Source organism: Sorex fumeus, unplaced genomic scaffold (assembly GCF_029834395.1).
Source record: "Sorex fumeus unplaced genomic scaffold, SorFum_2.1 ptg000003l, whole genome shotgun sequence".
NCBI lineage: Eukaryota > Metazoa > Chordata > Mammalia > Eulipotyphla > Soricidae > Sorex > Sorex fumeus.
The window spans coordinates 6,767,056-6,784,631 of NW_026606060.1; the positions used below are offsets into that span (position 1 = coordinate 6,767,056).

Genomic DNA, 17,576 nt, shown 5'->3' on the forward strand with positions numbered 1-17,576 from the left:
CCATTTTAGGACTTATAGTGGGAGGTGACAGGGCAAGCATTTCTCAATGGTCCTGACATCTGTGGAGAGAGGCAAGTGGGCCAGGGGGCCAATTTAAACTGGCTGAAGGACCCACAGCAAAAACAAAAAAGTTGACGAGAAGTCAGCAGCAGAGGGAGTGAGAAAAATCTAAAGTGGGAAATGGTGAGAATAGGACTGACGGGAAAGCCAGCAGGGCGGACGACCAGGTGGCTGGAGGGTGATGGAGGGCGATGGAGCGTCTGCGAGCACCTGCCCGCGGGGTGATGCTGGCACAGACACCAGGCGAGGGGGCGGGGGCAGAGGGGCTCGGCGCGGCCTCCCTCCCCCTCCAGCAGCACGCAGGAAGCACGGAAGCAGAAGTCGCTTTAATCCAGGAGTGAAGCCATTTGTCCCAGGGACCTCGTGCAGCTTTGGTGGCGGGTGTCAGCCTTGGCCCGCGGGGAGGAGGAAGCAGCGCCAGCGAGGAGGGCCCGGGTCAGCTCCGGGTCAGCGGGCTGGGGCAAGCCTTACACACACACGGTGCGGCTGTGACACCAGGAGGGTGGGAGGGACAGCAGGGCACAATGGTCAGGAGATGAGGCGGCCGTGAAGCTGGTGCAGCTGCTCCTGCGTCAGCACCACCCGATGTCGCTGGCCCAGGCCAGCCGCGCACGCGAAGGTCACTTTGCCCACGTAGACCGTGTCATCCTGCTGCTCCTCCTTGGCCTGAGGTTGGCAGGGGCGGAGGCGCCTGGTCAGACTCACAGGGAGCCCAGCACAGCGGCATGTCCAGAGGCGTGCGGGGAAGGCCACCCCACCGCCCGGCCTCCCCCCCACACCCCCCTTACCCTGAGGAAGGCTGAGGAAGGGAAAGTGGCAAAGTCCGTGGGGACGGCAGCGCCCGGACGCTGAGATACAGTCTCCTTGAGGACCTCGTCCTGGTGGAGGCAAGAACAGGGTCACTGAGGGCCCCGCACAGGCCCCTCCAAGACCTCCCTGGCCCAACTGGGGCCCACGTCCCTCCCTCCCCGGCCCCCTGGCCTCGCTGAGCCTCGGAGGCTGATTCTGACTCTCCGCCTCTGGGAACCACCCCACCACTCTCCCCGGGGCTCAGCTCACACACGCTGACCGGCTCAACTCGCCCGTCAGAGACCATCAGGAACTCTGCCGCCCCAGCCCTGGGCCCTAGCGTTGTCACTCAGCACGGGGGCCAGAGGCGAGGCTCACCCTGAGCTTCTCGATGGTGTCGCTGAGGGTCGCGAGCTGAGCCACCTGCTCCAGGAGCTGGGCCGACGGGCTCTTGGCGGCTGCGGGGAGGACAGAAGTGAGAGCCCGGCAGGCTGCCTGGACGGGAGGGTCAGGGAGGGCTGTGGGCAGGGCCCTACCCGGGCAGGTGCGGGTGATGTCCACGACGTGCGTGTGCGTGCTCAGCTGGTTCAGCGTCTCCAGGAGCTGGCTGGTCTTGCGGTACAGCGCTCCGGCCGCCAGCTCGCTGTCAGGGCCCTCCCGCGGTGGCAGCGGCAGCTTGGCCACGTGTAGAGGGGGCAGCGCCGCCAGCGACGCCTTCATCTGGGCTCCCTGGGGGAGGCGGCAGCCCGGGACTCAGCGACGTCCCCTGCTCCCTGCCGCCCCCGCCAGTGGCACCCGCCACCTGCCTCACCCTGAGGACGCTGTTCTCATGCTGCAGCTGCGAGATGTGCAGCCTCAGCGCCGAGATCTGCTGCAGCAGCAGCGGTGAGTCCTTCACCAGTCCCGGGCCCGCCACCGCGCCCGCAGCCTGTCCGGGAGCACCTCCTGCGGGAGCACGGAGAAAGAGCTTCGCCCCTGCTGGGCGCCCTTCCCGCCCCGCCCCAGGGCCTGCCCAGCCGCCAGAGGGTGCCTACCTCGCTGCTGCTCTTCTGTGCCCAGTAACCGTGAGGAGCAGGGAGAGAGGAGAGAGAATGAGGAGACGTGGGTTGCCAGCCCTCGCCTCGGAGGAACCCCGGTCCCAACACCCGCCTGCGGGCCGAGCCCTGAGCACCGCGCCAGGAGTCAGCCGTGGGCACCGCCCAGCCTCCCCGGCTTTTCCTGCCCCAGCAGCAGCCCTTGGGAGAACAGCAAGCTTGAGTCATCTGGAGCTGCGCGGGGGCACGCGGGAGGCCGGGACTGCCCCCTGCTGCCTCCCACGCCCTCCTGGAAGGTGGCGAGATGAGCCCAGAGATGTGCCTGAAGCCCACGCACCCACCGCAGCGGCCACGCCCCGTCGGCCCCCACACGCCCTGCCGCTCCGCGCAGGAGGCACCGCTGGGCCCCATGCACCATGGCAGGGAGCTGGCAGTGGGGAGAAGGGGCGACTCTGGTGCGGGGAGAAGGGGCGACTCTGGTGGGGGTGATTTGAGGGGGAACTCTGGTGGGAGAAGAGGGGTTCTCATTGGGGTGGGGAGATAGGGGGACTCTGGTAGAGGATGGGTGTTGGACACTGCATGAAACCCCCTCATTAACAGTATAGCAAGTCATGGTGCCTCAAAGAAAGAATTGCCAAGGAGAACATGCTGCGGGCTGAAACAGTTAACACCACGTGGCCATATTGCAGACCCTCGGCAAGACCAGGGCCACCAATCTGTACGTGGTCTAAGGGCAGGGGGGGTCCCCGCGCCCAAGCCGACAGGCACCAAGGTCGGAGGCTCTGAGGAGGCCCCCGAGGGGCTGACTCACCGCCCGCCAGGCCCGAGACCAGGGTGGCGATGCCAGAGGGCGCAGGGCCCCGGAGCCCCTCGGCCGCGCGCTTGGACTGGCTGCTCAGCCGCTGCTTCAGCTCGGCCTTCTCGGCCTCCAGCTGATCGATGTCGGCCTGGAGCGCGTCCATGGTCTCCTCGAACTCCCTGCGAGCGAGACCCTTCCTTGGGCAAGGCCCCCAGCCCCACCAGACCCCAGGGTGCATGCGGAGCCAGGCCAGAACTGGTGGGGGCTGGGGCTGGGACTGGGGGACCCCGGGCTGGCGGGAGGGGGAGGGGCCGGCGTGCCCAGCAGGAGGGGCAGAGGTGGGCACTGACTTCTCCTTCTTGCGCAGCAGCGCCTGCGTCTCCTCCAGCCGCGTCTGCACTTTCTCGATGCGCTCGTCCGCATCCTTGGCCGCACTGTCCAGCTTCTTCTCCAGCAGGCTGAGGCGTACATTGGCCTCGCTCAGCTCCTCCCCCTGCGCGCAACAGACAATCGTCCCCTGACCGCCTCCAAGCAGGGTCCGGCACCTCCCCGGGGCCTCCCCCGTCACCTCCCCTGTCACACCTTGATCTTGAGGGACTTCTTGAGCTCCTTGATCACGGTCTCTCGGTCCTCCAGCTTCAAGCCCAGGCCCTCGGCATCCGTGATCTCCGCCCGCAGGGCCGCGGCCCGCAGCTCCACCGGGGGAGGCTAGAGTCCGGGTGGGAGAGGTCACGCACGCTCCTCCCAACGGCCCGCCCACTGCCCTGCTCCCCGGCTCCCACCTTGCTGGGGGGCCGCTCTGCGTCGTACTCTCCCTCCTGCATGGCTGTGGCCAGCTTGTTCATGGTGCTGATGAGGATGGTGCAGGACTGGCGCAGACACTCGTAGGGACTGCTGGAGGGCGTCCCGTAGATCTGCAAGGGCCAGGAGCATGAGGCCACAAGTCTGAGGCCCCACGGCAGCTCACTCCCTCCCCACCCGGTCCACCCAGTCACCTGCTCATTCGCTTTGAAGGCCAGCTCCTCCAGGGTGGCCACGGGCAGCCCCTCGTTCTCTGCAAGTGGGGCAATGAGCTGGGCGGCAGCAGCCGCCACCTCCTGCAGCACAGCCACCACCCACGTCAGGTGCTTCCGGCCATCGAGCAGCGTGTCGGACACCTGCAGGACAGACCGGGTCAGGAGTCGCTCACACCCATCCCCCGCAGCTCTCATCCCTTCCCCGGGGCAGCCGACCTGTTGTCCAAAGGCCAGTGCGGCCGGAATCCCAGGAGCGTCCGTCCCGGGCATGCGCCTTCGGATCTTCTTGCAGAACTGGCGGATGTCACTGCAGGACGTCTCTAGGTCCCGGAGCAAGAGCGCGATATCTGAAGCCTCCTGCCCACTCTGGGCAGGAAACAGGGAAGAGGGGGACCAGGTGAGCGGGGGTGGGGGCTATGGAGGGCAGAATCCAAAGATCTGGCGCATCTCACCTGCAGGAAGGCCCGCAGCCGGCCCACCTCCACGCTCATGCAGTCCAGGGCACTCTGGGTGAACTGTGAGGGCAGAGGCGCAGCACGTCAGCCAGGCAGCATGTCTGCAGTCCCCTCTGCCGACCCCACACTGCCCTGGCTTAGTCCCTGCCACCCTGCCCTCAACTCAGTCCCGTTGGGACCCACGCGCACCTTGATGTGGTCGGCCAGCTGCATTGTGCTGTCCTCGGGCTGCTCGGCCAGGTGGATGCTGTACAGGTGCTGAGGAGGAACGGCCGAGAGACACACACACTTGAGGCCTCGGAAAGACAGAGAACTCCCCACGCCAACACCATCAGCTCAGCCCCAGTGGGACTAAAGGCTCTGAAAGCCCAAAAAGTCAGCATCCTTCCTGCAGCCAGTGCAAGGAGCTCCCACCCAGGGCAACCACGCGGCAGAAAGAGCCCCCTGGCCCCCACACCCCGCCCTGCAGGCCGGGGCCTCTGTCCAGACCTGATAGTACTTGATGGCCTTGGTCAGAGGCTCCACGTTGACCGTCTCGTCCAGCTGGTCCTTGTGCAGCAGCTCGATGAGGAAGTCCAGGGAGCGCTCGTGGGCGCTCATCTCGGGGTAGAGGCTGCCCACCTTCTTATACACATCCACGCTGCACTGAGAGAGAGCACTGGGGGCAGGGAGAGGCCCGGTGAGGCCGAGGCTGGGGTCGGGGAGGCCCCTCACTCCAGGCCCGCCTCCCGTGGCCGAGGCTGGGGCGGCTCTTACTGCTCGTAGCGGTGGAGTGTGGCCTGCAGCAGGCTCAGCGAGTACACCAGCCCCGCTGCGAAGCTGAGCTGCTCCCCCGCCGCTCCACGCAGCCCCGGCCGCTCCAGACAGTTCTCACTCAGCTCAAACTTCTCCTGGGCCTGCTTCCGGATGAGCTCTGCCTGCGGGGAGAAGGCCCCGGACCCTGGGGCTCAGCAACAGTGCAGGCAGCACCAACAGGGCACAGATGCTGACGGTGCCCACGGGCTCAGAGCACCCTTGGAGTAGAGGATGGCCGCCGGCCAGCTCTCCCCCCACTGACCCAGGGCCAGGGCCTCACTCAGACGCTATTCTTGCACCGAAACCAGCTCCCAGCCGTACCTTGCAGATGAGACGGGGCATGAGGAGAAGCACCAGGACGCAGTCGTGATCCCCGCCTGGCCGCAGGAAGCTGTCCGGCATGAAGGCGGTCAGCAAGGACATATGCCGGTTGGCCTGGGCCACCTCCATCTGCCTCAGCTCCATCTCAATGGCCTGTGTGGGACGAGAAAGGGACTCTCAGAGGGGCTGCGGAGGGCCAGAAGCCCAGCCCCGAGGCGGCCCACCCGCTCTCCGGACCTTAGCGTGGGCCTTTGTCTCAGCAAACTTGATCTTGAAGTCGAAGGTCTCAGGAGGCGGCTGCTGCTGGCGCTCGACAGACGCTTCCTGCTGGTTGGTCAGCTCCCGGTTCACGTCCTGGGGCGGACACGACAATGAGGCACGAGGCGCCAACGGGCCACGCGGAGATGCGGGCAGGGACGCGGCGAGGGCCGGGCACCTGCAGGTGGGCGGTCAGCTGGCGGTACTTCTTGATGGTCTGCTGGTAATCTGCCACAGTCTCCTGGGCCGCCTCCACACGCTTCTGGGCCTCGCGTACGCGGGCGCCCGCCATGTCCAGCTGCTCCCGCAGCTCCAGCTCTGTCTCCCGCGCGTTCTCCTGCAGCTCATCGTTCATCTCGTTCATCGCCTCCTGGGGAGCAGCGAGCCCGGCGAGGGGGGACGGGTAAGGGCAGCAGCACCGTGGGCTCGCTCACCGCACTCCCAGGGCGAAGGGCAGCGGTCAGCACCAGGCCTCTCAGCAGACCCCTCCCCGCGATCCCCGATGCCCCCTCTGTCCGTCAGAGGCCGGGGGTCCAACCCTTTCCATACCAAGTCCCCGACAGTCTCTCTCAACTCCCGAACTTTTTCTTCCAGATTCAAGTTCCGGTCCGTAAGCGTCTCTACCATCTCCTCAGCACCCAGAGCAGCGTCCACCTGGGTTGGGGGGGGACAGAGGCAAGGGCTGCTATAAGGGGCCGAGGGTGGAGGCGGCCGGCGCGGGGGGCTCGGGGCCAGGGCCAGGCGCCCCAGACCTGCTCCTTGAGCTCGTCGATGGTGGTCTCGGCCTGGGTCAGTTCCTCCTGCAGGCGCTCCCGCTGCTGCCTCACCACCTCCAGCTCCTGGTTCTTCTTTTCCATGAGCTTCTGGAGTTTCACGTGCTCCTGCTTCTCGGAGGAAGAAAGGTCCCGCATCCTGTGGAGAAGAGAGAAGGTGAGAGAGGGGGGCCAGAGAGATAGGACGGCAGGTCAGACGTCTGTCCTGCACAGCTGACCCAGGGTCAACCCCCAGCACCCTAGGGGGTTCCCTGAGCTCCATCAGGAATGATGCCAGAGCACAGAGCCAGGAGTGAGTCCCAGGCACTGCGAGACACGGAGAAAGAAAAATGAGGGTGGGGCCGGGGCGTAGTACAGCAGGGAGAGCGTTTGCCTTACAGGCGGCAGACCTGGGTTCAATTCCCAGCATCCCATAGGGTCCCCCGAGCACCACCAGGAGTCATTCCTGAGTGCAGAGCCAGGAGTGACCCCTGCGCATGGCCAGGTATGACCCAAAAAGCAAAAAAATAAGAAAAATGAGGGTGTGAGGGCACATGAGTGCGGGTGGGCTGGAGGCAAGGCACCGACAGGACGGAGGCCGGAGAGGGCACCAGGAGCAGGCAGGGCAGCTCCTACCTCACGAGGGCATCCTTGAGGCGGGCGTTCTGCTCCTCCAGCTGCTTGAGCTGATAGCTGGACGCAGCCCCGTCAGAGCCTGGGGAAGAGCAGGAACAGGGTGAGCGGGGGTCCCCGCCACCAGCCGGCCCTGCACCGTGCCAGGCCCCTACCCTTCTCCTCAATCTCGGCCTTGAGGATCTCCAGGTCCGTGGTGAGCTCGTCCACACGCTCCTTCAGCGCCTCCACCTCCTGCTGCAGGGACTCAGCCCGCTCCTCAGCCATCTCCTTGTCCAGCGTGGCCATCTCGATGGCGTCGGCCGTGTCGGCCATCTCCTCCATGTAGCGCTCCTTGGCCTCCAGCGCCTCCTTGGCCTCCTGCAGAGGGGGCAGGGGTGGGCCTCACTGCGCCCCTCCGTGGGCTCCAGGTGGCGTGCTCGCCCTGCTCCCCGGGGTTACCTTCCGCGCCTCCTTGAGGCGCCGCTGCAGGTCGGCCTGCTGCTCCTGCATCTTGCTCTTCCATTCCTGCACCTGCTCCAGCTGGATCTTGTGCTTCTCCAGCTCCTTCAGCTTCGCCTTGTCTTCCGCCCGTTTCAGCCGCAGCGTCTCCAGCTTCTCCTCCAGGTCTCGCACCTGAGCCCTCAGCCCCTCCTCCTCCTGCAGAGGGGAACCCCAGGCTCTGGGCACTGCCTCCCCGGCCCACCCCCGCGGGCCCAGGCCGGGCAGAAAGGGCAAGAACATGAGCGAGCGTCCCCCCAGGGGCCTCTGGGGACACCCGGGGGGGCGCGGGGGTGAGGGCAGAGGAATGGGGAGCCCGGCCAAGGCCAGAGGCTTGGACCCACCCCCGCCTCCCCCACGTCTTGCTTCTGCCCTTTTCGGCCTGTCCTTACCTTGGAGGGGGAAAGGAGTGGGGGGGCTGCCCCAGGGGACGTGAGGGCCGGCGTGGGGATGATGGGCGCTGCGAGCGGCGTCTGTGCCGGGGTGCTGGGCTCGCTGCTGCTCAGTTCTCCTGCTGACGCGGAGCCGGAGGGTCCCAGGGAGCTACTGGCCCCAGGCACCCCGGTACTGGCCGGCCGGGTGGACTGTTCGGAGAGGGAAGCGCGGGTCAGAGCGGGGTTGGGGGGCAGAGATGGTGGGACACAGAGGGGGAGAAAAGAGAGGGAAGGAGCCAGAGGCAGGAAGAGGCAGACGGGAGCAAAGCACAACGAAGACAGAGAAGCGACAGGAAGGGCCGAGGGAGAGAGAGTTGGGGAGAGTGACCAGGGACAGGGAAGGCCAGGGAGGGGGAGGGGGAGGAGGAAGACAGGAGATTAGAAGACTCCTCCCTTGGCACAGACCCCACATTCCTCCCAGCCCTGACAGAGACTCCCCTGCAGCCCCGGGGGGACTGTTCGAACAATCCCTCAATACTCCACGTCCTATCTAGCATTGTCCAGGCCTGTGCCCTCCTCCCCCAGAGCATCAAGTGACTCAAAGTCCTTCCCAGAGAAAGACTGGAGTTTGGTTCTCTAGCTTCCCCTGGCTGGCCTGCAGGGGGGCACCCGGTTCTCTGCCCGCCCCAAGGCCAGGCATCTCCCGCGCTTGGCTCTTAGCAACCAAACTGATCCTTCCTCCCTCGGCCTGCTGCAGGGGACCCTGCAGGGAATGGACCAGGGTGGTCGTGGCCCTTCTAGCTGCCCTCTGACACAAGGTCTACACTCAACCTCTGTCACCTGCCTCCCCCCCACAATCCAAACAAGCATCCATCGGGGGGTGGTACGGCAGGTGGAAGGAATGGACGGGTGTGCCCAGGCTCTTGCTGGCAATGCTGGGCCCTGAGGGAGCTCAGGTGGGCTGGCGTTCAGAGCAGACCCCACACCCAGCGCCTTCCCCGGACAATCTACTGCCTTCACTCCTGAGGGCTTTGTCAGCTCTCTTCCAAGTGGTTCCCGGTTCATCAAAACTGATCCAAACGCCCCATCTCAAGAAAGCCCATCCTGATTAACCACAACCAGGGTCACTTCCCTTCTGCACTCAGGGTACCGGCTCAGACTCCCTACACGAGCCAGAAGGAGTGCTGGGTCACCCCCTTGCACTCCACTCACTCCCTTGAAATGCTAAGTGTATAGAGTGTAGATGCCAAGATACACTGTGGCCAGCTCTGACCTGCAGCCAACGCCCACACACATGCACATGCCTGAACCGCGTGCCCAGCGGGGCCTGTCCTTCTCACCTTGGGCCGCCGAGTTGTGGTCTGGACAGGCAACAGGAGCCAGAGGAGAAGCAGGAAAAGAAAGAACAACGGCAGAAAGACACAGCAAACGGGACAGCCATGAGAGCAGAAGGCACAGGAATGAAGGTACAGTAGCCTGCCCCCCTCACCCTCACTCAGCCCCTGCGCCCACTACTAACTGCCTTCAAGTCAGTATTGCCAGGAACTCAGAATTCCCGTGGCCCAGTGGTCCCTGCCCCTCCTTTGGCCCAAACGCTGCAAACTTCAACCCATCACATACTCTGACATCCCAGAAGTCCCTGTCTCCTAGGCTGAGAGCCACAGGAGACCAAAGGCGGCAGCTGGCGGGGTCCCCAGAGACCAGCCCTTCATCAACTTCTCTCTGTGGGGCCAGCAGAGGCCCCACCCACCTGCCACTCCCAAGGATTTTCCTGAACCAGAACCGGCCCCTTCCTGTCCCGTGCTGGAGCCCACGAATCTGCCCAGAAGTTTGTGACAGGAGCCCTGACTAGGGAGATGTGCGTCCCCCACCCCAAGGCGGATCAGGCAGAACAATGCAGCTGTCCTCCCTCCCCTCCCCCTCCCCCAGGCCCCAAGCCAGCAGCACCCCCATCCCTAGGGCCGGGAGCTCAGGTGTCAGGCCCAGGAAGAGTGCATTAGCCAGAAGCCCCAGCTCAGCAGAGTAACCCTCACCAGCTGCGAGGGAAGAGCAGTGGGGGTGGGCCAGAGCATAAAGAAACTACTGCCCTAAACCAGAGCCAGAAACCCCTCAGGTTACGGAAAGTGAACGGCCTGGCCCCTCACGACCAAGGTTTAACAGAAGCCCTGTTTATCCGGGCCCTGTACAGGGATGGAGGAAGCCAATGCCACCCTCCTGCCCCCCACCCCCAGCCTGACAAATCCCCCTAAGCCTCCCTCCCGGTAGGAGGTCGAGGGATGCTGGGAGCCCAGGAGTCACTGTGGCGGAGGTCAGGCCGCGGAGGCCTAGGACCTTCTCCCTGGGATGCTCTCAGCAAACTCCCAGGGTCAGCGTGCCGCAAAAACTGCCTCAAGTCCGGGCCTGTGGGGCCACGGCGGCCAGGCCGAGTCCAGACTCCCGGGCCAGAGCAGGTCCGGGAGCAAACACCCAGGGCATGGGGCACGGAGGGCCCCCTGACCCCCTACTCTCCTCCCCCCTCCCCCACGCCAGGAGCGCACAGGAAGGGAGTCGCCCCCACCCCCACCAGGGCTGGTGACCCGGCGGCGGCAGCAGAGCAAGCAAGAGTACCTTTCGGGCGGTCGGTGCCTGTCTCATCATTGCAGAAACCCCAAGAAAGCCAGGAGAGGAAAGAGGAGGGACAGAGGAGGGTGGACACACACACGGAGAAAGGGCAGACGGAGGGAGGGAGGGAAAGAGGCCGAACAGAGGGAAAGGCGGCGGAGACAGCAGGTTAGTGCATCACATCCCAGCAGTGCAGCCTCAGCATCCCAGTCCGAAGATGGCCGTGGCTCGGGCGCAGAGGCCCCGGAGGGGACGCGGGAACTGCCGGGCACCCGCTCGGCCGCAGCACCAGCTCCGCCTGACGTCATGCGCCCGCCCTCCCCGGGCTGGGCGGAGCCACGGCACCGTCACCTAGCAACCGTCACCTAGCAACCGCGCGGGCCCTCCTCCCCGGCCTGGGGCTGGACCAGCGGGCGCGGAACCCGCCCTGGCCCGCCCAGTCGCCACTGGGACCGGCTCCGCGAGCCTGTCACTAGCACCAGCCCCGAGGATTTTGCTCCCAGGACCCGGCCGCGAGGCCACCCCGGAACTGGCGCCCTCTGCCGCCCGGGGCTCACTGCTCTGGCGGCCTCCCCGGGCCTCTCCCCCGCTCCGCCCACCACCCCAGCGACACATTGACAAAGCTCTTATGGCGGCTCAGCAGGCGCGCACAACCAGAGCATCCAACCCGCCCACGGCGCACAGGGTGCGGCTTCCCGCTGCAGCTCTAAGGGCATCGTCGGGTGGGGGCAGGTACAAGGCCCCAGGGGTCTCCGGGAAGAACTGGGCACTCTGCGGAGGCAGCTGGAGTCTCTTCTGCCCTCGCTCTCAAAGCTCCGTCTGCTGTGGAGGGAGGCCCACGGGCTGATGGAGGGGCCCTGGGCTAGGGACCTGCGGAGAGCACAGCCCCGCGTGGGGCGTGGGGCCTGCAATTTGGCCCAGGAGCAAAGAAGCACAGGTGCCAGCACAGGGTAGCTGGCTGGGCTCCACCACACCTCCGGGGGCGGGTGCCCCACCCACAGGGCTTGGGAGGGCCAGGCTGAGACCAGAGCTCCTACAGAGCAGACTCCAGAGAGGGCAGGCCACCACCGGGAGCCAGCGACCAAGGGGAGATATCCATGCCCGAGATGGGTCCCAGGATCCTCTCGAGCATTCTCTTCCTTCTCACCTCCAGGTCCCACCCGAGCAGACCCCACAGCCAGTATCAGTGTGAGATCTTCCGAGGCAGGGCACCCCAGCCCAGAGTGAGAGAGGGGGATTTCCTCCCCCTGCCCACCACCCCAGTCCCGCAGCTTTCCATGCAAATGCTGGCGACAAGGACATCACACAGCTATAAACGGGCACACACAGACAGAGCACACAGGCACATACATGCAGGGCACTGGGGCTGAAGGGAGGAAGTGGTTGCGGCAGTGCCAGAGTTTTAAAGAGTCTGGGATGGTGACATCGTGAGCCCCACTCCCACCCTGGCTGACAGAGCTGCAAGGGGCAGGAGGCAGGTGACAGGGACCACAGCAGAGGAAGGAGGCGGCAGGCGAGACGGACAGACAGCAGGGTCGGCCCAGGCCCTTGGGCAGCGTCCACTCTCCCAGGTTGCCAGCCAACACTCTGTTCTCAGCCTCCGGCCTCCCGGTCCTCCCTGGGGCATCTGTCACTTCACCAGGTGTTTTCCCTGATGCTGACCCTCCGTCTCTCCTCCCACCACCCCAAGTTCAGGCCAAGTGAGAGCCCCTAAAAGGGAGGAAGATCAGTCCTCAGCTGCAGTCTCTGCCTATGAGTCCTGGGGCCGGGGGGTCATCTTTGTGGGGCTCTACCTGGACACTGTCTGATGTCCATGCGCCCCTCAAAGGAACTCTGAAAGCCCAGGCCGCCATTTCCTCTGGGCAGCCCAGCCTCAAGGTCACACACACAAGCATGCAACAGCCAAGGACATGCAGGCAGCCGTGGAGGCTTGGGGCCCACAGCGCCGGGCACACGAAGCAAACACACCACCTTCTTAGGCTTCATTCCCCGCTGCATGAGGAGTGGGAAAGGGCAGTTAGTAACACACGTCTCACAGGGCAGCCCGGCCGGACATCCCGGGTGCTGGCCTTATGACAGCTCAAGAAGGGGGGCGTCGGGTGGCAGGTGCCCTGAGTAAGCACCGCTCGGGGTACTTCAAGGACCAGAGTCAGGATGTGCACACGCTGCCTGAGACACTGGCAGGCTGGGGACCCCGCCCCACACACAACATACACACTGCCCGCTTGGTGCATCAGGGCCTCGGGCAGAGCCTGAAGCAGAGGACCCACCTGGCTCCTCCCTACTCACCCGAGCACAGAACTCCCGCTGTCTCCCATCTCTCCCTCCCACCTAGTCCCTGGCCCCTGAGATCCTGGCAGCCTTGGGTACCAAAAAGCAAGAAGCTGGCACCATGAGGCTCAGACCTATCCTTCCTACAACCCCACCTTCACTTGACCCTGAATTTCTGGGCCTTAATAGTTCCCCCCTTACTCTGTCCCTAACGCAGCAACACACACACGGGGAGGCTGGAGACCCCAAGACAATCCCCTTCACTCGCCAGCTACTCCCACCGGCCTGGGACGGAGGGGGAGAGGCTCCTTCCTCCTCCTCTCCCTATTCCTCCCTTCCCACATCCGCCCCCAATCACTCACCAGTTTGCTGGTCTTTGCAGCCGCATCAGTTCCCTCTGCAGGAAGGAAACAAAGTGTGTGTTTGGACACAGAGGTAGGGGCAGGGGAGGGGAGTTAGGACAAAGGAACATGTTCAGGATCTACTGCAACCCGGTGTTCCAGGGAGACTTCCCGGGGACCCTCCATACAGGCAGCAACTTGAGCGGGTGGTTATTACCTCTTTTGAGGACCTTGGAGGCAGAAGAATCCGGTGTCTCTGGGGAAGTAGTATCTGCTCCATCTTCAAAGACCTGGATCTGAGGCCACAAAACAGACTCAACAGAGCCAGGGCAAGGATGGCTAAAATATGGGCCCGTCCCCAAGCCTTGGGTACTTCACAGCTCCCTAAAAACAGATCCCCAATCTTCCTTCCCCGGCTGCCCCTCACGCGCCCCCAGCAGACAGACGCTTCTGTTGAGACCCAGGCGAGCAGGCACAGGGGCAGGGTGGGTACCTGGGACTGTCGTACAAAGATCCCATGCCCTTCATCGCATGTGAAGTACTTCCTGCCTTGGACGGTGCCATCGTTCTTGCCCTTGGCTTCATCCAGGATCACACCGACCCACTTGCCAGTGGCAAAGAGGGTGGCGCCCACGTAGGCTACGGTGCCTCGGTGGCCTTTCCCGATCACCTCCACGCGGGAGCCCACCCGGAGAGGCCGGGCACTTGCCTCCGCACTCATTCTGCTGCCGCTGGGAGTCTGGAGGGCGGAAATGGCAAACACACAGGGTCAAGGGCCACGCCGGGCGCTGTCCTAACGCACGACTCCTTAACCACCAGGAGTCACGTTCCCGGCTCCCCATTCTCAGGGCCAAGGGAGCTCCTAAACCCCCTTCTTGAAAATGACAGTGAGGTGCTCCTCTACAGCGTCTCCAAACCCCTCTGGACAATTCCAGAATTTTTAAGAGTTTATATTTAAATTCGGTAACGAATCAGAATTCGCTGATGTGTGAATGTCACCACATGGCTGTTTTCTCAGGAGCACCACCCCCGAGGAGGGGAAGGGAGCACAAACAGAACACCTCCGTTCAGACCAGGCTCCGGAACCAGAGCCCAGGCCCGGAGCCGAAGCTGGAAGACGGGCAGGTCACAGCAGGAGAACCCCAGAGACCGCTGTCCCTGTCCTCCCTGAAAGTCAAACGGCTCTCCCTCCACCCCTTCCAGAGGCGCACCACATGCCCGGCCCGGCCCACCCCACCCCAACAGTGACCCCGATGGCCTCCCCACAGCCCAGCCAACCGCCTAAGGCTCCTCTTCCTGCCTGGAGTCCTGTGCCCCAAATCTCCACCCCGACTTCTAGAGGCCTTTCCCCCACACTGTGTCCCACGAAGAGAAACAAGAGCAGGTAAACCAGGTCCCCAACACTGACGGTAGTGCAAGTGGCCGGTTTTCACCCGAAAGATGGACAAGGCACAGGAATGGAGCAAAATGCTGTCCTTGGGCAGCTCTCCACTGTGATGACAGGACATAACTCGCAATGCCACCCTAACAGGCCCATGCTAGGAGAAAGTCACACCTCGGCCTTTTTTAGCAATAGCAGCTCCGTGAAGCAGGGACCTTGCAGCAAAGGATGAGTAAGTGGCACCATGGTCCTGCCTGCCACACAGAGTCTGCTTCCGATGCCCAGCGGGCTTCAGGGGAGCCCTGCCCAAACCTGTCAGTCCCCCAGTACCAGGGGGTGGGGCTCCAGAACCCTCAAATCCCACCTGGGACAGCGGGTGGGTTTCCGGGGATCTGCCGGCAGAAGAGACTGCCAGTGACCCGGGGGCTGGCCCCCAGGGCAGAGCCTAGCCCCAGCCACCCCCACTGCCCGCCCAGGGCCATGTGGACACAACAGGAGCAGGCCAGTGCCGGACAACAAAGCAGCTCTAGAGAAAGGCCTCTCCCTCATGCCACTCCGAGCACCGCCATTCGCTGTCCCCAAGACCGTCCCTCAGAACCTCTGGCCCCAGCGCCAATGAGAGTCAAAGGTCAGGCCCTGCGTGGCCAGTGCCTTCTCGGACCCGCACCACAGAGGAGGGTCTGTCCAGCTAATCCCATCAGAGCTCCAGCCCGCGCCCCTGCTCCAGCCCCTCTCCCAGCCCCCACCGCAGGGGCGGCCACCAGCTCCAGCATCCTCGGGCCAGCCCACCTCGGGTGGCCACTTACCCGGCTGTACACGTGCCGCTTGCTCTGGGCCATGGTGCTTGTTGGGCCCCTGCCCCCTCCCCCAGGCGGCCAGAGACGGAGAGAAAAGGCAGACACCCAGCAGGAGGGTCAGGGCGCCAGGCCCGCATGGGCAGCCCAGCCGGCCAGAGGGCACGGCCCTGCCCGCTCCATGGGCTTCGCCGAGCGGCCCACGGGGCAGCGCAGGCAGCGATGGGGACAGGAGCAAGCCGGTGCTGCCTGAGGATTCCTGAACCCCGGCAGGAGCCCGGAGCCAGCTGATGAGTCTCACTCTGCGCTAGTGCTGCTCCAGACTTGTCAGGAACCGTGCTGGCCTCTGGGTCCTAGCGTCCCCCGGCTTCGCCCGGCCAGGCTCAGAGGACCCGGAGCCAGGCTCACACACAGACCCTGCGAGCGAGCGAGCGCCAGGGACTTAGGCTCCTCCTGCACCCCTGACCAGGGCATGAAATGACCTCACCTGGCCCACAGCATGACACTTCAAAAGACTCGGCTACCGAGGGTCTGCCAGCCCCACCCCCTTGCTGGGATAGCCGCTCTCCCCCCATCCTAAACTCTGGGGTCCAAAGCCTGGGGCGCCCAGCAGAAGGGCAGTCAACTGCCTGGGCAAAGGCTACCACTTGTTCCCTCCCTGTGCGCCCAGAGCTTCTGTTCAACAGGCTACACCGGGAGCAAACACCCAGGAGCAAAGTCCCACGCTCAGCACCACCCGGGGCCGCCCTCAGGCCACTGCCTTACAGGTGGAGAGCTCCCTGGTTTCGGCATTTCCCTTTAATAATAACTATAAGCAACTAATAAGAGTCTGTACTCCAGGGGCTGGGGTGATAGTACATAGTACAGCCGGTAGGGCGTTTGCCTTGCACACGGACAACCAAGAAGGTTCGATTCCCAGCATCCCATACGGTCCCCTGAGCACCACCAGGAGAAATTCCAGTGCATCACTGGGCATGACCCTGTCACTGTCACTGTCCTCCCAGTGTTCATCGATTTGCTCGAGCGGGCCCAGTAACGTCTCCATTGTGACAATCAATACTGTGTTTGGCATATCGACTACATCACGGGGAGCTTGCCAGGCTCTGCCGTGCGGGCGAGATACTCTCGGTAGCTTGCTGGGCTCTCCGAGAGGAGCGGAGGAATCGAACTCGGGTCGGCCATGTTGGCCGCTTGCAAGGCAAACGCCCTACCCGCTGTGCTATCGCTGCAGCCCAGGGTGTGACCCAAAAAGCAAAAACAAAAAACGACTCCACACCCCAGTGTGAGGGTCCATAGCACCATGCGGCAGTGCCTCCACACCTCCCTCAGAGGGCTAGCCTCGGCCCCCAGGTGGCCAGCCGGGTCAGCAGGCCCTTCCTCCACCCCGCGCCCATTTCTTTCCTCGCACACACAGTGAGCCCTCCACCAGCTCCACTGCCGCACCCAGTTGGGCGGGTTCAAGAGCAGAAGAAACAGCTCCATCCATCGCCCCAGGAGAACCTCTCTCCTCCCCTGCAGCCTCCACGCTGTCTCCCTCCTCCTTCACAAGCATTCACAGCTGGGCAGTCTGAATTACCCTGTGCAGAGCACTGTGAGACCTACAGAGCACCCTAAAAATGTATTCTAGGGCTGGAGAGCTAGTACAGCAGCTACGGTCCTTGCTTGCACACAGCCACCCAGGGCTAACACCACACAGGGTACCATAAGAGCCCAGGTATAACCTCTAAGCACCCCCAGCTGTAACACAAGCCAAATAAATGAAAGTGACTTTTGAAGGCAGCTGGGATAGAGAAGGGATGACTAAGTCAATGATGGTTGGAGGGACCGCTCGGGATGGGAGACGTGAGCTGAAAGCAGATAAAGGACCAAGCATGGTGGCCTCTCAGTATCTGTATTGCAAACCATAATGCCCCAAAGTAGAGAGAGAATAAGAAGGAAGGTGCCCGCCACAGAGGCAGGGGGTGAGATGGAGTGGGGGTGGCGGGAGGGATACTGGGGACATTGGTGGTGGAAAATGCACACTGGTAGAGGGATGGGTGCTCGTTCATTGTATGACTGAAACTCAGTCACGAAAGTTTGTAACTATCTCACGGTGATTCAATTTTTCAAAAAGTGACTTTCTAGTACCATAGTTAATAGTACCAACTATTGGGGCCAGAGTGATAAGACAGTGGGGAGGGTGTTTGCTAGCCTGTGCAGACATGGCAGTAGCCCCGCGTGGAGGCTGACCAGGAAACACCACGAGGAAGCTAGGGCAAGAGAACTGAGCAGCCTCCCTGGAGCCACACACGGTGGGAGGGGGGACTAGAGAGGGAGGGAAAGGAAACCACCACTCAGATCTCTGTAGTCCCGAACTCCTTATGGTGGGGGGAGAAGATGGTTTGGGCCATACTCAGAGTGCCCAGGAGCATGTGAGCTCTGT

General features: G+C 63.7%; 1 protein-coding gene across 2 annotated transcripts; it reads right to left on the reverse strand.

Moving 5' to 3' along the window:
• Window positions 1-548: 548 nt before the first annotated feature.
• DCTN1 (dynactin subunit 1) lies at window positions 549-15,324 on the reverse strand. 2 transcript variants are annotated; one of them, XM_056115399.1, is made up of 32 exons: window positions 15,167-15,324; window positions 13,473-13,718; window positions 13,197-13,275; window positions 13,001-13,035; window positions 12,339-12,359; window positions 10,374-10,391; window positions 9,107-9,127; window positions 7,785-7,976; window positions 7,354-7,551; window positions 7,068-7,272; window positions 6,916-6,994; window positions 6,280-6,439; window positions 6,077-6,181; window positions 5,706-5,897; window positions 5,507-5,623; window positions 5,270-5,422; window positions 4,910-5,070; window positions 4,643-4,811; window positions 4,343-4,411; window positions 4,151-4,213; window positions 3,915-4,064; window positions 3,678-3,839; window positions 3,465-3,596; window positions 3,265-3,390; window positions 3,033-3,175; window positions 2,695-2,861; window positions 1,884-1,898; window positions 1,661-1,794; window positions 1,386-1,578; window positions 1,228-1,307; window positions 849-938; window positions 549-726 (listed from the first exon to the last, which is right to left on the reverse strand). In XM_056115399.1, exons 1-32 carry the CDS (start codon window positions 15,197-15,199, stop codon window positions 589-591), a joined length of 3,846 nt encoding a protein of 1,281 aa, XP_055971374.1. In that variant the 5' UTR covers window positions 15,200-15,324; the 3' UTR covers window positions 549-588. The 2 variants fall into 2 exon arrangements, with proteins under 2 accessions (XP_055971374.1, XP_055971365.1); XM_056115390.1 differs by lacking the exons at window positions 1,884-1,898; window positions 9,107-9,127; window positions 10,374-10,391; window positions 12,339-12,359.
• Window positions 15,325-17,576: the final 2,252 nt, after the last annotated feature.